Source organism: Scleropages formosus, chromosome 20 (genome assembly GCF_900964775.1).
Source record: "Scleropages formosus chromosome 20, fSclFor1.1, whole genome shotgun sequence".
NCBI classification, from domain to species: Eukaryota; Metazoa; Chordata; class Actinopteri; order Osteoglossiformes; family Osteoglossidae; genus Scleropages; species Scleropages formosus.
Genome location: NC_041825.1, coordinates 4032637 through 4052030, shown reverse-complemented (window position 1 = coordinate 4052030; position 19394 = coordinate 4032637). Strand labels below are relative to the sequence as shown.

Here is a 19394-nt window from a genome sequence, read left to right as displayed (position 1 = left end):
ATGTCGCTATTTGATCTCAAAGATTATAAACAGCAATTTGTCATTTCATATTTTGAATGAGAAGGACCTACTAGACTGACCATTTCACATGGGCACCTTCCTCTGAAACCTCAACTTCAAACTCCACCCGTTCTCCAACCACCACGTGGTAGTCATCCAGTAGCTTGGTGATCGTCACTGGGGGCTCTGGAAATAACAACAAAGGGAGTGGGGTTTAAATCTTTTGCTAGAAAAGTAATAATTACATAAATAATAAATTTGCTACAAACTGATTGGCCACTGTGGATACATTACAAACCTGTGTTCAACAAATTGTCAGGGATGACACAGAAACATTGCTGCCTCATCTTCAGTTACTTTACGAACAGCTGTTAAAATAATATACAGGCTTAATTTACGATGGTTCGACTTATGATTTTTTTTTATTTTACGATGGCGAGCAGGCAATAGACATTCAGTGTAAACTTTACTTCCAATTTTGAATTTCGATTTTTTCCCGGGCAAGCGATATACAGAGCGATACACTCTCACGATGCTGGGCAGCGACAGTGATCCGCATCTGTAAGTCTGTCACACAGAGGTGTGTATTAGGTGTATTAATTGCATTTTCGACGTACGATAGTTTTGGCTTCCGATGAGTTTCGATTAACGTAATCCCATCATAAATCGGGGACCAGCTGTATTGTAACAGCCCGCATTACTGAGGAGTGTTATGTTCGAGCAGGAACAGATGTTTATTATAAATACTTGGAAATTGTGGGGAAAATATGAAATAGTTGTTGGGTGCTGACAGAGATTATAAAGGAGTGAGTGCCAGCTGGGGTCTGTGATTAAGCTGAAGAAAGGCTAAAAAGGGCTGGAAAGGCTAGCCTGAGGTGCTGGTCCTAGAGGAAAAGGGGTCCTCGGACTGAGAGCATTATTTCCATAAGTTTATCAATAGCTTCTGCTGTATGCCGGTGTTCCAATAAATATTCGTAATGAACGGCATCCCTGTGTCCTTCTTTGTCTTTCCATTGGTTTATGCCCCATCCGAACCTAGAGTGCCGCTTTCTACAAAATTTTTCCACACAATAGCTTTGGAATGGGTGATACAATGATAATGCATCAGATTATTTTTGTTTATTTTACATGTTTTTTAAGGGTTTTAAATAAACAATTTTAAATTACTTGACATGTACACATTTTTCCTACCAAGACTTTGACCATTTTTAAAACCATGTGACTAGGGAGAAATCCAGAACTTAGCGTTCTTATGATGTCTTGCCTTCGGACTAATGTACGTGAGTAAGTCCAAAAGTTTCTGAAATAATAGGTATCAGAATTATTTTTTATTGAGGATACTATTATATAATTATAAATCATACGCATATATTAACATTTGGCAAAGTTTTACATGGGTAATAATATGATTTAATGTAATAATGATTTGTATATCAATCTCAGTTCTGGCAATGTAGTTTCCCAACATTCTCTTAAACACTGTGAGAGAGCAGACAAACTCTGTGTTTTATTCTCCATATTTTACAGCAACAATTTACATGGGTGTGTGTTTTGTCCAAAGACATAAGATACGTTACCCTTAACAAAGACCTCTGTGAAGCACTTGTCTTCCCCAACGACACACTCGTAGGCTGCGTCATCTGCTAGTGAGCACTTGTTGATGGTGAGTGTCCTCTTATTTCCAACACTTTCAAAAATATACCTGACAGATTTGAAAGGTGCACAGAAAATGAGAGAACACTGAATTCAGCTCTTCCGTAAGTAGATCGGAATAAGGGAAATTACATCTGAATGTGACCGAGTTGCTATTCAGAAATAGTAGACCAATTCATAAAGGCCCAGCAATGCAGGCATAATGAAAAAAGAGCACAAGCAAAATGTCCAAACCTATTAAGTCAGACCAAGAAGGCCTGTGAAACAATTTGCCGTCAAAGCACCTACATCATGCTGAGAACAGTCTGCTGTGTCTGTATCCATTTAAATCAATAGGTTTTGTATATTCTATTCACGTTCTCGCTTATACTTCCACCCAGCGTTGCCCTTCACAATTTTTTAAAGGTTAGCAAAATAAAGTGTGTGCTCCTGCCAAATATTTTCTCCTGATGCTGCCTACTCAGATTTTATTTCATTTTTAAGACTTCCCTTTCACCTCACAAGGAAAGCACAAGCACAAATGGTTGCAGTTTGCCAAATGTAACTCATTTAAATAAGTACTCGAAAATATAGTCAAGGCCAGGTTAATGGCATATGTGGTCCACAATGGTGCATTTTAACAACCGTGCCACTTTTGGATCATGTTCACTAATGCTCATTTTAGTGACTGCACTCCAGTTTCTTTTTCTTAACACTCGTGTCTATGACCAAATCTGCACGACCTACCAATAAAATTGGCCGACGTGTGCGTTGCTTGCAGGCGTGCCATGAATACATATTAAAATTCATTAATTATTTGCAGATATAGTGTGAAAACATGTATTATAATCTATACTTACTTTTAAGAGACCTTAAATAATGAAGGTAAGGTTTTCCAGTTGTCTCTACTTTTGATGGGCAGGAATAAAAATACTGTGAAATTAACAGTTGAGTGGGTTTGGCCACAGTCCTGAGTGCTACAAAAATTTTAGGTTTTTATCGTCATTTTGTAACTCTATTGCTTATTTTAATGTGTTATTTCAACAAATTTACACTAAAATAACTTTATATCACCATTTTCTGACTGTGACATGCCTTGAAAGGGGGGTTGGTTACTTGTACACTTTTTTCATTGATTTTTGCCACTAAAGTTTGGATAATTTTGAAAATAATAAACTGAAGAACATGCAAATTGAACTAAACATACTAGAATACAGAGTTTGCTTAACAAATCCTTCCCGTTCCGTAAGTACAATCCAAAAAACTGTTCATCCCATACTTGGCAGACTGTTTGATCTCCTGCCCATTCTTCAGCCACTTGACTTGAGCGTTGGGGTCGACCACTTCCACCGACAGAACAATCCTCTTATCCTTATCCACTGAGTAGGCTGAGTCCAGTTTTCTCAAGAAGGCTGAAAGTAAGAGTGGTTGAACAAAATTAAATTAACAAATTAAACAAATAATTCCATTTGTGTTCAGCACGCAGGAAAACTGAAAGTGCAAGAAAACAGTTCCACTGATATCATAGGACTTGTTTATGAAATATCCACCAGTTTTTTTTTTTTTTTAAAAAAAAGCTGCACAAGAAATCAGTCTTTATTTCGAAGATGTATAAGAAGTAGAAAGGTCTGTTTTCCTTCCTTTAGAAGCAGATTCCAAGCTGTCATATTTTCCTACGAGTTAAACAACCCATCGCTGGTCTTTGTGCTCCCCTCACCGTCGCACTTTGTGGGCTCGACTGCTTTCATCTTCTTAAGACGCTTCAGCATGCCCCTGAGATCGGTGATGCCGTACTTGAAGGCAATCTTCTCGTAGTCGCTGGGATGTGCACTTTTCAAAAGCTCCCAGACGTCGATTTCTTCTTTGGGTTCCTCCTTCTTCTTCCTAGTAGAATGAAAAAGAGCACAAGATTGAGAAATGGAGACAGCAAGAGAAAGAAAGATTAACATGTAAGGACAGTTATGAATTTGTTGGCATCCATTTAGCAACTTAAAGTTATGAAGTATGCCTGTTTGAAATGTTGCACGTTCTATGTTACGACTGTATAAAACGTTGTTAGTTTTTTCTATAGCAGAACAAGTAATGGGCGAATGTTCAACAAATTTTCAGTAGATTTTATTGATCCCCTCCCCCAAAAGACATATTTCAGCCTCTGTCTTTGAGTGGTTAAGAGCTTTATCGTTGATGGATGTACAGATTAACAAACATAAAAAAATGGAAAAAAGATTTTAAGCAAAGGTTTCATCTTCTGCAAATGTAAAGAGGCACATTGTTCAACCCAATTTTGCTCGGATCATATTGAGCAGTGGTTTTTCTAACATTTTAATAAAAGAGAATTTCTCTCATCGCATCTTAGGATCTTGTGCTCTTGGAAATATAGCAGCATTTGGTTCTGATCAATGAGCGCACGACACAAAATGGCATGCAAGACCGAGAAAACAATCTGTGCTCTTGGTATACTGCAGACATGTAAAAATTGAACCTGCAATACATTTCTGAAAGCCTTGGCCTTGAGGAGGATAAGAACTTCAGTCAGGACAACGGGCGAGCAATTTTGTCTGCTCATAACAACCCATAGGTTTCAGACTCTACCCTACCCAACGCAACCCAACCCAACCCACTGTCAACTCATGTGCCCTTTAACCCTGTTGTAATACTCTGCTTTGCACACCTCTTCAATAACATTATGCATGTGCTGCAACAACATTACCCACACGTCCCTTGTGAACAGCCTGGATTCAGGCCATCAAAGTCAGTTTCTTTGCATCAATATGTGACGACAACTGATGTTAATTACCATACACGACCAAAGAGAATCTCTCTTACTTTTTCGTAGCCTTGAGTAAAGCACTGAAATCCAGTTCACCCTCATCTTCTCCTGCATCCCTAGAGAAAAAAAAATGATGCTTTCACAGTCAAAAATATTTTAAAGATACAGACTTACTTGTATTTTGAGAGAAACAGAAGAGCCCAGTTTGACAATGAACGTGTTAACACCGGTCATGCTGACACGCACATGCAAGCACACACTCACGCTCTTTTAAATGCCTCTAGAATATTCACTTGTGCCCCTTCATCTGCAGCTGAAAAAACAATACAAGTAATGTGTGTTTAAATCTGCATGTTTCCCTGGTGCAGAAGAATTGCTTGAAAATCGCATTTGATCCTTTTTTACATCTCTTCTCCTCCCTGCCTGCTGTGGTTAAACAACTGCCAGACTTTGTTCTTTGGAAATAATCTCCCCAGCCTCTATTCAGAGACAGATATTCCCCTATGATTGTAATACTTTCAGTCTCATACTTTGATTTTCATGCTTGCACTGTGACAGGTGTTTGTCTCTTTGCTTTCCTAAAAGTTTGCTGCCAGCTTCTCCTGTCCACCCCGACAGACTGACGTTGGTGGAAGTGGCCTGGATTGCTGCCTTCTTGACTGCTTCCACTAAAGTTCTTAGCAAGTTTAACCTTCAGCCCAGTAAATTCCTTGGCTCATACTCCTGATAAATACTACCAGACCATCTTCAATGAGCTCCTTCACCAAATTTCTGGTCTGCTTTGAATACTCCATAGACTCATGACAGCTTGATGCAGCTTTCAGCTATGGATTTTTGTGCTCTCATGTCACCTGAGACCGACCGGATCTACCAACAAGCAAAGTCATGGCCCATTCCAAAGAGCTACACCAGCTAGATGGTGTCATATTTCTCTGTTGCCGTGATGCTGAAAGTAAACTGCCCATCACCCACAAAGTCCCACCTGAGATCTTGCCAATTTTTCCTGAATATGTTGTGCATCTCCTTCTTATTCGCTAAACCAGCTGCTTGTTTTTCATTAGTGTCTCTGTTTTGGAAGATGCCCCCTTATATGTAGTTGCTGATGACAATAAACATGAGTGTCTTACCTTCAACAGTGACCTCAAATGTACAGCTGTCACACTTTTCTTTGGCGCTGGCCTCACATCTATAGCCTCCAGCATCTCCCGGGACTACCTTGACGATCTTCATTTCATATGTGTACACCTGCAGGGAGCACAAGGGCGAATGGAGACGTTTCCGGTGGACACAAGCAGTAACTTAACATCTCAGCACCTAGACTTAACTAATTTAATCTGACTAGAGTGGCAATGTGAGAAGACACTAAGCAGCGATGGAAAAGGATATTAAGATTAACACCCACTGACCTTGGTGTTCCTGTCATAGGTCTCTTTGAACTGCAGGTGCTTGCCAGCCTTGCTGCCCAGGTCCAGCCACTTCCCCTTTAGCCACTTCAGTGTGGGCTTCCTCTGCAGGCTCGAGGAGTCCACTTTCGCAGTGAACACCATGTCCTTCCCTGGCATGAATGTCACTCATTGATTGTCTCATATGAGCAGTTCAACACCACCTGACCAGTGGAACACAAATTGATTCATTCTATCTGCAAGACACCATAAGTTTTTTGTCTGGATCCTCACCTGCTATGGCAACAACTGACTCAGGCTTCTCCAAAAAGAGCCCACTGAGCTCCGTTGCATCTTGGGCAGCCTCTGAAACAGGAGTGGAATTGCGTAGAGCCATAAAAAGTCAGTGATATCAGTTGTCACATGCAATACATGTGGTCATTACAAAATAAAGGACATACATGCAAGAAGGTAACACTTCATCCTATACTCATAAAACACATCAGCTGGAAAAATAAATTCCCACTTGGAAGAAAAAGGGTACTACCTACAGTGAATATAAGATGTAAAATGCTAAACTTCACCTTCTTCTTCACCCTGGTCTCTACAAAATGATATTTGAGATATTAAATTTAATGGTTAAACTAAATATGTCTCTTTCTTTGGCTGCAATAGGAGACTGCTGTTGCTCAACTGGTTGTATTATTTAACTCATAATATTATTATAGCTATGCTGCCGCTTTAAAAAATTCCACATCTGATTTTGTAGAGAAGTTTTTTATTAAGAATAGATATTTTATATCTTTTTATACTCCAAGAACATGTCTTGCTGATCTGTGAGACACCAGCGGACATACTGTACCTGTTATACCCCAGTCCACTTTTATAGTTAATGCAGCATTCAAACACATAAACCCAGTTGTACATTTGCTGACATACAGTGCATACATATTTAAACGACACAAACAGGAAGCACAGACAGTAATGTTTACAGTAACCACAGATGCAGTAAAAGTCCCAGAAACTCTTCAAAAACCCAAGCACACTAATATGAAAAAGAAAGAAGGAAAATTATATCCTTTCTCTTTTTATTCTGACATTACTCAAGTTGGCAGCATTGAGAGTGAGCAGGGCTTTGGGGTGCTCTGTGAGGGTGTAATAAAGACAGCTACAGTTTGCGTGCTCTGGAAACGGAACTTAACATTTTTATGTTTTTTGAAATAGTATCTTTGTTAGGAGAATGTATGCTTCCTGTCTGGGAAAACACTTTGCCCCTGGGTCCCACTGCAGCGTGGGAGGGAAGCATGTGAAACCTACACACCGCTGGCCCTCTCGTGGTGGAAACGGAAAATGTGACTGAAATTGCTCTGTTTGTCCACAGCACCCTCTTTGTAATTCATAATCAAACAGGGAGAGGTTGTAAATGTCAGTAGGGGTGCCAGGAAAGTAGGACTTAATGGACAGGACATAATGCCTGGTCCTGGATAATCCAGCTATTACAATTAGCTCTTCATGCATGAAGAATAAGACCTTATCTCTTACACTCACCTAACAACAGCTTGATGAGGTTTAATGCATTCCTGTTGGAGGAAGTTTTCAGTGCAGACCTCCGTCTCACAATCACTGTACTAGAATCGTGTGCCTGCTCACAAGCGTCTTTCAGACACCTTGAGACATTTTGTCGTAATATAAAGCCATCTTCATCTATCATCTATCATTACAATGAGCATTTTACAGAAAGCACTGAAAGATTTTAAAAAAGGCAAAGGCGAGCCTTACCTGTCGGTTTAAAACTTAGACTGAAAACGTACAGTGTATTGAAAGGCAATGTCATTACTGACGACTTTTGTGTGATTTCATTTACGAGTCTTTCATCCAAGATTAAAAATAAAGCAGGATCTCTATTAAAAAACACAGTTGAAACCTTACCCCCATATTCTTATTTGTTCCAAGCTTTTTGAATAAAACCGTTTTCATCTAACGTAGAAGTTTCTTGTTATGGTGTGGAGAGCAAAATATAGCATTTTTTTTTTTTTTTTTTAAATTTACATATTTTACCTTTCCAAATGCCATTTTGAACACTGCATATACACTAACAGTACGGCTGTCAGAGGATAACCATTACTGCTCTTTTCCTGCTGACCATCAGACCCTCTGGTCTTCCCATCTTCTGCACCTTCCTTATATAGCCAACTCACCCAGTCAGACTGAGCTTGTGAATTAGGGCAGATGTCCAGTGATCCCTTACTACAGGGTCACAGCTATGGCAACTGGCATCTCAAAAGCTGTGACATCTCTGAGCTGCCTCCGTATCGGGCTACAATTTCATATAAATGACAAGATGAAATCCACAGTATATAATGACTCATGGCTGCAAAATTGCTTCGTATACATGTTATGTTTTAATGCTGATTGCTCCGTTTAATGACTGCGGTGGACTGGCATCTATCAAGGGTGTACCGTACCTACCCTAGTATCCTGTGCTCCCAGGATAGACTCTGGACCATCATGCCTCTGCTTTAGAATAAGCATGTATGGATAGTGAGTAAGTGAGTGAGTGTATTTAATGAGATACATACAGAAAGTCTACAATAAGTATTTACATTGATCATGGCAGAAGCATGGAGGAAATGTAATTCCATCTTTCAAGTCTCACACTTCCGCACAGACACACACACACCGTGAGAACTCGAGTGTGCGCTTCACTCTGATAACAAAATGAGATCACTTCAGTGGCTGAAGGGTGTTTCACTGGCATCTGTTGAAATACAGTGTAACACAGCGACAGTGAAAAAGACAGACAGATCTCTGACACACAAAACCTGACATGTCAAGAAACATGTCGACCGGCGGTAAAACCTCATTAGCAAAACCAGTATGAGACTCTGGATGCAACTATTGTACATACTACCTATTTGCATTCAAAGGCATGGCTTCACGATCACATATGGCATGGCATATGTCGGTACTCTATTGAAAAACAATACAAGCCATCCTGACTGTTTCAGACCTCTGTCTGCAATACTATGCAATATAGAGCATTTTTGTTGGCTGTATTTTTTTGTCTTGAGGATATGTATATATACACACACACATATATATATATATATATACATATATATAAAGTCATAAGTACTTAAGATTTGTTGATAAAGAAATAAGTTGTATTATAATGCCTGGATTGTGCACTGAACACCGTCTACAAACAAGAACTGACATCAGTTGTATCTGCAAAGAGTTTTAATTTGCAATAAAATATAAGTAAGCCAATGGGGGTGCGGTGGCGCAGTGGGTTGGACCGCAGTCCTGCTCTTCGGTGGGTCTGGGGTTCAAGTCCCGCTTGGGGTGCCTTGCGGCGGACTGGCGTCCCGTCCTGGGTGTGTCCCCTTCCCCCTCCGGCCTTACGCCCTGTGTTGCCGGGTAGGCTCCGGTTCCCCGTGACCCCGTAAGGGACAAGCGGTTCTGAAAATGTGTGTGTGTGTGTGTATAAGTAAGCCCTTAATAAACAGATTTTGTTTTTACATCAAGCACTTTTTGCTCGAGTCTACAACAGTATTTTTATTACATATGAAAATCCATAGTATTTATTATAGTATTTCTTATATATATATATATATATATATATATATATATATATATTTTAATTTATATTCGTTATATAGTTAATTATGGCATAAATTGACTGCAGTTCCATAATGACCAAAACTGGCCATAATATCATTAAAAGATAAGAGTTTACTGCAGATAACTATTTCTCTGTAATTGTTTCCCCTTTCCTAAGCACAAAAAGTCTGAAATAGTGAGGATGGACTGTATTCATATCAAAGGACCAGTACCAGTGCATGGTAACCATTCACATCTGCTGTATTTTGATGCTGAATATTTCAGTAGGTGTTTCTCTGTGTTCCCTTACCTTCTGCTTCAGAGGACTTTTCTATTCAATAGACACAACAGTTGAGGTGCAGTCATTAATAAATAAGATCAAGCCAATGTGAAAATAAAAGTGGTGTTACAGACAAAACACAGAAGTACGGTAGGTACCAAGATACACATATAGCTACTGTTTTTCTCTGTACCTGTGCACATACAGAGACCCACATATATACTTGCACACACCAAACAGAGTTTGTACCATTTTCATTACCTGGGTATCAGAATACATATTTGAAAATGACACACCTATTTTAGCAGACAATATAGAACATGTTAATATTGTATATGACGTACCAATGGTCCATAAAACTGCTTTTAGTCATATAAATAACACTCCCTATTGTGTTCTGTTAATTCACTCTCTAGCCATTCTGTATGTGATGGAAAAACATTAACCACAACCAATGTACTCCAGTCCTATAAAATATAGAACACGTTACGTGTCTGACTTACCCCCTCCTTCTGGAGTTTTTTCTGAAAAACAAAGGAAAAAATAGGACTTTAGACAGAAAAACTGATCATTGTAACTACTGGATTAAGGGAACACAAATAAGGGTTAACAATGTTAGCAGAAAATCAGAAAATAATTAAATATACATATTTATACAGTTTTTGCTTTTCGGTACAGGGAGGAAGGTTGCCCTTATTGCAGTGGCCATTTATTGTACGCATATGATTCTATGAATAGCTTTAGATTGATTTATATGTGTTTCAGCTGGCTGCAATATTATATCCCTCTACAGAAGCCAAAGTGTGAGACTGTATTCCTGATATAGTCAAAACTAGATATTAATTGCCAAGTGGAACATTTCTTAGTATAAAGTCATGTTAACACCTCATTTTTCTCTGGGTTCAGGTAAACTAAGGATCTGAAATGCGATATTACGATTAAAAGTGATTATGCAGAATTTAAAATTTTCCCAACTCTATTCTCATATCTAGTGTGGTACTGTAGATTTCTTTTTCTGTGCCTTTCATAAAAATTCCAAACAAGAGGTAATTTTGAATTGCAGCCTGTATTGTTTCCACATTGAGCAATTTCAATGTTAGTCTTTAGTCAAAATGTGTACTGCCATGTAATACATATTTTTATAAATTTATATGATAATGAGTAGAAACACCTCACCTTGAAAAAATGTACGAAAGTGTATATTAACAGTAAGCCATAGATTTTAAAACCATTCAGTTACATACTCATCTGTGCAGGAGTCATGCAGAGTGCAGTAAGAAGGATTTCCGAAACAATAGCTACTTCACCGATAATTTAGCATTTGCATTTGTCCTTTTGCTTTTGGTTTTTTCCCGCGGGTTTCTTTATAATTTATTTATTTATTACTCTCTACTTATTCACATTAATCCTCTTTATTCTTCTATAGTAAAAACATAATTGTATATATTCTTTTCAATGAGGTGGAACACTGGCATTGGCACCTCATATCTGTGGGCTGTGGATTCAGACATAGGTTTGAATCTGGCTCAGTCTGTGTGGAGTTTGAATGTTTGCTCTGTGTTTCCAAGGGTTTCCTCCCACAGTCCAAAGACAAGTGTTTCTGTGTGCATGATTGTGAGTGTTTGTGTGTGTCTGTGTGTGTGGCTGCTCTGCAGTAGATTGAAGCCCCATTTAGGATGTACGCTGACTTTTGCCTTATGCTTCCAGCATAGGCTCTGAACCAACATCAACGTGATTTGGATGGATGGATGGATGAATGCATGGATGGATGGATTTATATGAATACAGACTGCTTATGAAATGACTAATTGAAAAAGAAATTATCAAAACTGATCCAAATGTCAAAAGCTTATTTGTGAAAGTGTGAATGGTAAACTGAACTGATTGAGACAGTCTTTACCATTGTTCATTTGATCAGTCATCACGGATAACTGCTTGTTCTAGTGCAGGGTTCTGGTGCCCATACAAGTAGTATAGGATGCAAGGAAGGGTACAGGAAAGGGTGACACCCCATCACCATTTTACAGCTGCATTAGAATTACATTTTTTCCCTATATATAGTAATTTACTTTGACTTCAACAGTATCACATTAACCTCCTTGTCTTAAATAAAAATTATGAAATAAAGCTGCTCTTTATTGATTTTACTTGTTGTACTAGTGCACAACCTATTAATATTAATTTCTTAATTTGAAGTAATTTTGGAGAAAAGCATTTGCTGTATCGGCAAATTAAAATTCAAATGGTATCATCAAGAAAAATACATGCCGCTATTCATTACTGTATATAATGCTTATATATGTCTTCAGATCAGAATATATGGGGGCACACAGCACCATGGGTTTGGATGAGGCAAAAAAGGATGCAGAGTAAGCATTTATCTCAAAAGTTTTATTTTTTTTTTTTTGAACATCAGTTCACAAGGAAATATTGCTCTCAGTCTATGGACCCCATTTCCTCCAAGACCTCTACTTCAAGCCAGCCTTCCTAGCCTGCCTAGCACCCCCAGGCTCCCTTTCAACACCCTGGCAAACACGGTAATCCCATCATTTCCCCCAGAAGTCCCCCCAGTGGTTGCATACCCACATTTCACATTTTTCCCCATAATGCAACTATTTACACCAAAGACATCTTCCTGCCTAAACACCGTAACGCGGGTCATTGCAACATAATATATTTAATAATAAAGTTAGCTCATTGAACCTCTTTTTTATTTGTAAGAATATATTGTTCAATTGGAATTTTCTCATCTCTACCATACAAACAATCATTTTCATGAGATGAAAAATTAGGATCAAATAAGAGTCACATTTTCCAGTTAGACAAATATCAAGATGTTTTATCTCTTCAGGACATATCAGCCAATAGTGAAGGGAAGAGAGCTGCCTTTTATGCTCAAAGGACCAACATTTGAATCCCACCACCTGCTACAGCACCTTTGATCAAGGTATTTACCCTGAAATACACAACTAAAAAAAAAAAAAAAAAAAAAACACCCCGCTTTATTAATGGATAAATCATTGCAAGTAGTTTAGTGTTGTAAATGACTTGGCAGGAAAGGGTCAGTGTAATGTAACTCCGGACATTCTGGATGCCTCTGTGCTGAAAAAAATGCCCTTTTCTCCTAGCGGTTTGCGTGTGACTAAGAATTAATCTTCTATATTTCTTTCTGTTGATGCTGAAAAACCCAACTTGGTGATGCCATAAATATCATTCATTCATTTATGAAGCACTGATGGAGGCAAAGAGTCACATGTCCTTTATGAAGGCAACAGGAGTGTCAGTGCCAGTGCGTAAATACTGGCTCCAGGATTTTCTTTGCTGGGAATTCTGGGACAGTTTAAAGGAATGATGTAGCTACCAGTGGAATTTTGTTGATACAAGGGAATCTGTTTCCCGCTGTGTATAAATCGGCGGGCACATTTACAGCTTTCACGGATTTACACTTATGTAGAAGAATTTGGAAGAGGTAGGACGAGTCCCAGTGGAAATGATCAAATGGAGCGTTTATCTTCTCGGATCCTGAGAATTTCTGATGATAATGCCATATTTTGTTAAAGCGAAAATATACGTTAAAAGCAAAAAATATTTTCTAGAGACAAAATACAAATGAAATAGCTATTTGTTTCTTCAATTTTAGCAGAATAGAAGCTCAAAGATGAGCATTATTATACCATGTAATAAAAAATTAGAATCCAAACCATGTCATTTTTACTGTATAAAAAAAGACATATAACAGCTTCCTTCTAGTTTAATTTGTTTTTGTACATTTTCTAACAAGTAATCGTAACAATTTGTAATTAGCCATTATCTGGAACTGTTGATACATCTTAATACATAGAAATATGTAAAAACTGGCTATAGATTGTTATGTTTACAAGGCATAAAACGTGTTGATTCGGGTTTTCGTCATGGAGTTGCAGAAGAAGAAAATATTTAGCGACCATGTAATAGTACGGGATGATTTTCAGTCACTTTAAAAAGAAAAGAAGGGTCAGTAAACAAAAAATGTGAGTGTGTGCCAGAATGGGAGTGCAGCAGGCGTGCCGTCCAAAGGTCACAGCTGACTTTGCAGTCACAGAAAAGGGCACCGGGGCACATGGTGAGATGGCATCCTATCTTTCCACCACATGTGGGTTATAAGCACCATTCCTAAAATGTTCACTGCGGACTCTCTCTGCCTTTTGACACCTTCGTTTTTGAAAAGGATTGTTGGTGACTGTCAGTTTTTCACATGGCCTTAAGCTCTAGGTCTAATATCCCTTGGACTACTGTTTTGCAGAAGACTTAACACCCTCTTTCCATGATGGGGCTGTTAGCAGCTGCTGTGAAATCAATTTTAAAACATTATTTAAGAGTGCAGCCTAGATGTTTGTTTCAGACAAAGAACGTCTGATCTTGACATAAACTAAGCACCTCAGACAATATGCTTTTCATTATTAATGAAAACATCAGGAGGGAAGAAATGAAGTTGTACCTTCTTTTACCCCAGAAAGGTTTTTCCCATTTCTGTTTTATCCTGAGCTACATTTTGTAAAATTTGGAGCTGCTTCTTATATCACAGTCTCTATGTTAAATTCATAGAATGATTTTTTAAATTTATTTTATTATTTACTAATAATAACATCATATATTGTTTAATTTGGTATTTTATTTAGTATTTTTGAATAAAAATACGCAGTGAAATACCCTGTCTAAGGCAACAGTGAGATACCAAGAGGTTATAATTTGCTGAAAAGGTCATTGTCTATGAGTACTGTCCCTTTGCTCTTAATTTATTTATGTTTCCACAGGAATTAGCATTTTCACACATTTCAGTACTGACAGTCAATCAGTACTTTAACTCATTTGCTGATTTTGCGAAGCAGGCTATCATGGACCCATGCATTAATGCGCCTCGATGGGCTGTCATGTTCGGTGATGTGTTAATCAGCACCAGTGTTTGGTTTCATGCTACGTGCACGTGTCAAGTCAATTTTTCTCCTTCGTACTCAATGACACATGTTACTCCGAAAACAAGCATGTATTCTGGAAACCGGGAGTAGCTCGTAACTGCATGTGTGCAGGTGTTTAGTTGGAACACACACTAACTCTTCCAACAGACCACAGACGTACTGTGATGTATGACTAGAGACACACACCTACACACAGAAACATGTTGACCAGACAAGGTGACCAGCCTGTGCTTGTAGTATTAAAAAGTGAAAATAAATAAAAGTATTTTTAAATTTATAAAATGAAAATAAATAAATAATTACATTCTCTGAGATGTATGTCGCTTTGGAGAAAAGTGCCTGCTAAATGAATAAATGTAAATGTAAATAAAAGCATTTAAATGCAATACTGGTACTTGGATGGAAAAGAATGCGTTTCATCATGACAGGCTTTGCCAGGTTTCCATAGAGGAGCAATGTAGGGCTATATCATTAGGGTACGTGTGTTTTGGCACATTAGTAGGTACGATTTAAGAGATCAGTAAATCAGCTGGTGGTCTGACAGTGTTGATAAGATTGATAGTGCCACGGCAATGCAATGTGGGTGGAGGAAGCATCTGAAGGAATGACAGGAGAAGACTAAAAATGGGCAGAGAGGTTTGAAAAGGGACCAGCGGAGAAGAGCTCGGTGACAACAACCCTGATCGGAGATGTAAGATTAAAGAAAATCACTGGGATTAGCTGAGCTGCAGAAACCTGCATGAGGGGAACTAAAAAGGAGGGAAAAAAAAAAACATGAGTTCGGGAAACAAGACCTGCAAAAATAGACCTTAACTGAAAGGAGGAGGAGGAGTGGAAGGAAAACAGAGGGAGACGGGTAGCATATCATGTGCCGACAATTAGAGTTATGGTCTGTAGACACCCTTTCCATTTTTACATCTACCAATATTTATAGGAGGTCGGGGCAGGGCTGGGGAAGGGGCAGCGTAACAGAGTCAGTTTAGAGAGAAAGTGAAGGGATGAGGGTTGAAGCAAACGCACATTTCATAAAATGCATACAATAACCAATACATTGATAACTCATTATGTCTTCATTCTCAAAAGTCCAGTTTTCTTTTTTTAAAAAAATCTTTTCAGGTAGAAAATATATCAGCAGGTGGTGTAGCGGTTAGCACTGCCGCCTTTGGACTTAAATGAGCGGCTTTTGAATCCCACCTCCTGCTACAGCGCTCTTATCCTCAACTGATAGTTGAACTGAAAGTTACAAAGTGCTATAAATAGGTAAATACTATAAAGAGTTTAGATTGTAACTTGTTTCGGAGAAAAGGGTTGGCTAAATGTAAGTAAACGTATAAATCAATAAAGAAAAAGAAGCAATATGTCAGAGGGCCAGAGGTGTTTATTATTTATTACTGATGAAGAGGAATGTGATAGTGTAATAAAATCTGATATGCTAGTGCTGTATGTAATATCACATCAGGGCGGCAAAATGTCTGAATGTAATATCACAGTAATGCAATATCACTATGCGGGGAGGGGATTAAGTCAGTGAGTGAGGGCTTAAAAAATATCAGTCTGATCTCTGGAGTAAACTGTAAAACCCCTTACTTTTTAAGTTATGTGTATTGTCAGTTCCTGTGCTCATCAAACACTGGTGTCAATAATATTTGGTTAATTCTCTAAAAAGTAAATAGTTTATGGGTTTGGTTAAAAATGATGTGACTTAAATGCTGAAATGAAACCCCATAACTGATATGAAAAGTGAAGTGGAGAAGGTGGAAGGAAGTGAGACTTAAAGGTAAAAGACCATATAGACATAAAACAATAAATGAAATATTGTATGAACAAATTAGCTTCTATTAAATTATACTGTATTTTCTCAAATTTGCATAAAATGTGAAACAATTTTGCATTTATTTGTTAGCAGATTATAAATTCTAAATCTGAGAGACTGTCCTGTCTCCACAATGTACAGCACAATAAAATGATATAATAGGCACAACATAAAACTTAAGAGAAAAAAAAAAATTCAGCATACTGGGTTTTGAAATATATAGACGAAAATAAGGAATTAAAAAATTTGAATTTGGGTAAATTAACATAATTTGCAATGAGTACAATAATAGATAGATGTTTTGTGAAGATGGGAGTTGTAAACGAGTTCGGCTTTTTAAATTAATGCTTTAGCACTTAGAGGGGCTGGAAAAATATTCACGCACCACATTTCAAAAATCACATTAATACAGAATGGAAACAACCTAACATACAAATTTGAAAGTATATTCAAAGCTTAACTTCAACGCTGATGTATAAAAATATGTCTGATATTGACAAAATAAGAGTGGCTTTCTCCCCCTGTGAGCCATCTGCTCCCTTTTTAACAGTGCAGCGATCTGATGTCACTGTAAATCACCACGGTGACGGAAACTCGAGAAGGAGCGGTAAAGCTAATGTGGGGGGGGCTCACGGAAAGCATGACGGAGGGTGTCCAGAAAACTTTCACGGGTGCGGTCCTCCCTCTCTTATTCCATTTCGCACAGTGTCACCGCAGGCACGTCTTTCACACGCTCCCTTCCCCTCCAATCCCTGCTAATCACAGGCCTATATTCAAGTGCGCTGGCATCCCATCTTTCTACCGCATGCGGGTTATAAACAATTTGCCAATCCGCTCGATCCCGGTCATAAGACGACTAAGGCAACTGGAGATCACTTTGTCACCTTCTTTATGTTTTTCCCCTTTCTGAATACCAGCAACTCAAGGATCGTTCTTATGAGCACGACAGCAGGATCTGAACCAGCAACCATCAGGTCACAAACCCCTGTCCTTAGCACCAGTGTTTCCCACTCTCTCATATCTGTTTATTTGTTATCATCAGTTTATTTTGCTCAGTTTTGCCCAACTTCCCTTTTGTACTCCATGGTTGAAATCATTTTGGTTTTTCTCCCTTCTCTAGCTGCCATGTGACTGCCCCTCCTATTTCTGACCTCCTGTCGTCATACTGATCACATTACTGGAGCCCCGCTCAGCCTAGCCAGCTAGTCAGTCTTCTCTGAGCTCCAGCCCAAGGCGAACTTCTGCTCAACATGCCATCGCACACTCCTACGCCACAGCGAGGGGCAGATTGTCACCTGCAATCATGTTCTGTGGAGAAGCCCTCTAATGACATGGAGCAACGCAATTTTTTTAGGAGTGAGCTTTTCTCAGCGGTCAAATAGACTGACCACAGCTGAAGCTGGACACGGCTGGAGATCTGACAAACTTAGCCCAGTGCTCAGCTGCGTGTCTGTGTCTAAAAGTGTCTCCTAGTTACCCTGATTGGTCGGGTCTCATCTCAAGACCTTAAGCCACGGGAGGTGACTTGTTAAACTGATGAATGACATACCTTAAATGGTGATGTCAGTCAATGCGTTGCAAGATTCTCGGTTGAAGAATGCACTTAGCATTGAAGTTAGAATAAAAAAATTTAAAAACTGTGATTTTTTTTGTTTTTTTTTTTTATCTGACACATTTCTCCAAAGCAGCTTACAATAATTTATCCAACTGCACTGATTCTGTTGAAGCACCTCTCTCAAGGGTACCACACCCAGGGATGGGAATCAAAGTTGGGTCCTTCTTAGAACCTGTGGTTTTAGCTCACATTTATCACTTTTCTCTAAAGTAGCTAACACTGTCTTAGCCTTTTATATTTCAACTGCAGCAATTCAGATTAAGTACCATGGTCAAGGGCTCTAGGGCAAGAGTGGCCATTAAAACCCGTGTCCTTTGGATCCACAAGCTGCAACTCTCACTATTACGCTGAACCAGACACACAATACAACAGCTAGTAACTTTTAGTCTACACCTTCAGCATCTCTGAGCATGCATATCTGATAATGAATTGATTTCTTATAAAGAAAAGAACTGTACTGTAAATTGCTTACAACCCTGCTAGCTAAACGCTTAGTTAAATTATTCAAAATGATTAAAATGTCAAAATGCGGCATCCACATTTTTTTTTGGCAGTGCATCGTCATATTTCTTATTAATGCAGTATGTGCATTAATTTTTCTTGTTTAATTCAACGCCATTGTATCCATAGCACTAACATTACAATTCTGCCTTGTGAGTTCATATGAAAAATAACATTAAGCATAAAATTACATTAACCCTCATTGTAGAGTCACATACATTGATGCCACTCTACAGTGACTTGGCACATTAATGACTCTTCATGCTTGATGACAGCTTGCAATATGTATTCTTGTTAATGGAATTGCATCACATGTAATGGAAATAAATATCTATGTATTGATTTGCTATTAGTGGGGGGTGCGGTGGCGCAGTGGGTTGGACCGCAGTCCTGCTCTCCGGTGGGTCTGGGGTTCGAGTCCCGCTTGGGGTGCCTTGCGAGGGACTGGCGTCCCGTCCTGGGTGTGTCCCCTCCCCCTCCGGCCTTACGCCCTGTGTTGCCGGGTAGGCTCTGGTTCCCCGCGACCCCGTATGGGACAAGCAGTTCTGAAAATGTATGTGTGTGTGATTTGCTATTTGAGCATATGTCTATACATTTGGACCATATGTTGAATATTTTATACAAAGTTCTATACTTTGTCTGCAGGTCATTACTGTGATTGCATTTTAGTTAGAAAAATATTTTATTTACTGAAGATCTTGTTTGTCATGCCATTGAAGATCTTTTCTTGCAATAGCTAGCTAGGAAAAACAAGTGTCCTGGTGGTGCAGAAAAGAAAAAAGTGAAAGAAAAAAGATTAAGAAATGAAACTGAAAACAAAAGAGTGACATGGAAATATGAGTA

General features: G+C 38.7%; 1 protein-coding gene across 2 annotated transcripts in view; it reads right to left on the bottom strand.

Annotated features, from left to right (window-relative positions):
* Nucleotides 1-19394, bottom strand: part of LOC108923930 (myosin-binding protein C, fast-type-like) — a 37508-nt gene that overhangs the window by 16031 nt on the left and 2083 nt on the right. Inside the window, exons 2-12 of one of the 2 annotated variants that reach the window (XM_018734990.2) lie at nucleotides 10171-10191; nucleotides 9698-9718; nucleotides 6079-6150; nucleotides 5809-5957; nucleotides 5530-5647; nucleotides 4667-4715; nucleotides 4459-4518; nucleotides 3350-3516; nucleotides 2912-3044; nucleotides 1578-1702; nucleotides 81-186 (exon numbers count right to left, since the gene is read on the bottom strand). In XM_018734990.2, coding sequence (XP_018590506.1) covers nucleotides 81-186; nucleotides 1578-1702; nucleotides 2912-3044; nucleotides 3350-3516; nucleotides 4459-4518; nucleotides 4667-4715; nucleotides 5530-5647; nucleotides 5809-5957; nucleotides 6079-6150; nucleotides 9698-9718; nucleotides 10171-10191 — 1021 coding nt within the window. The remainder of the gene's footprint in view (nucleotides 1-80; nucleotides 187-1577; nucleotides 1703-2911; nucleotides 3045-3349; nucleotides 3517-4458; nucleotides 4519-4666; nucleotides 4716-5529; nucleotides 5648-5808; nucleotides 5958-6078; nucleotides 6151-9697; nucleotides 9719-10170; nucleotides 10192-19394) is intronic. The other variant, XM_018734993.2, reaches the window with a different exon arrangement.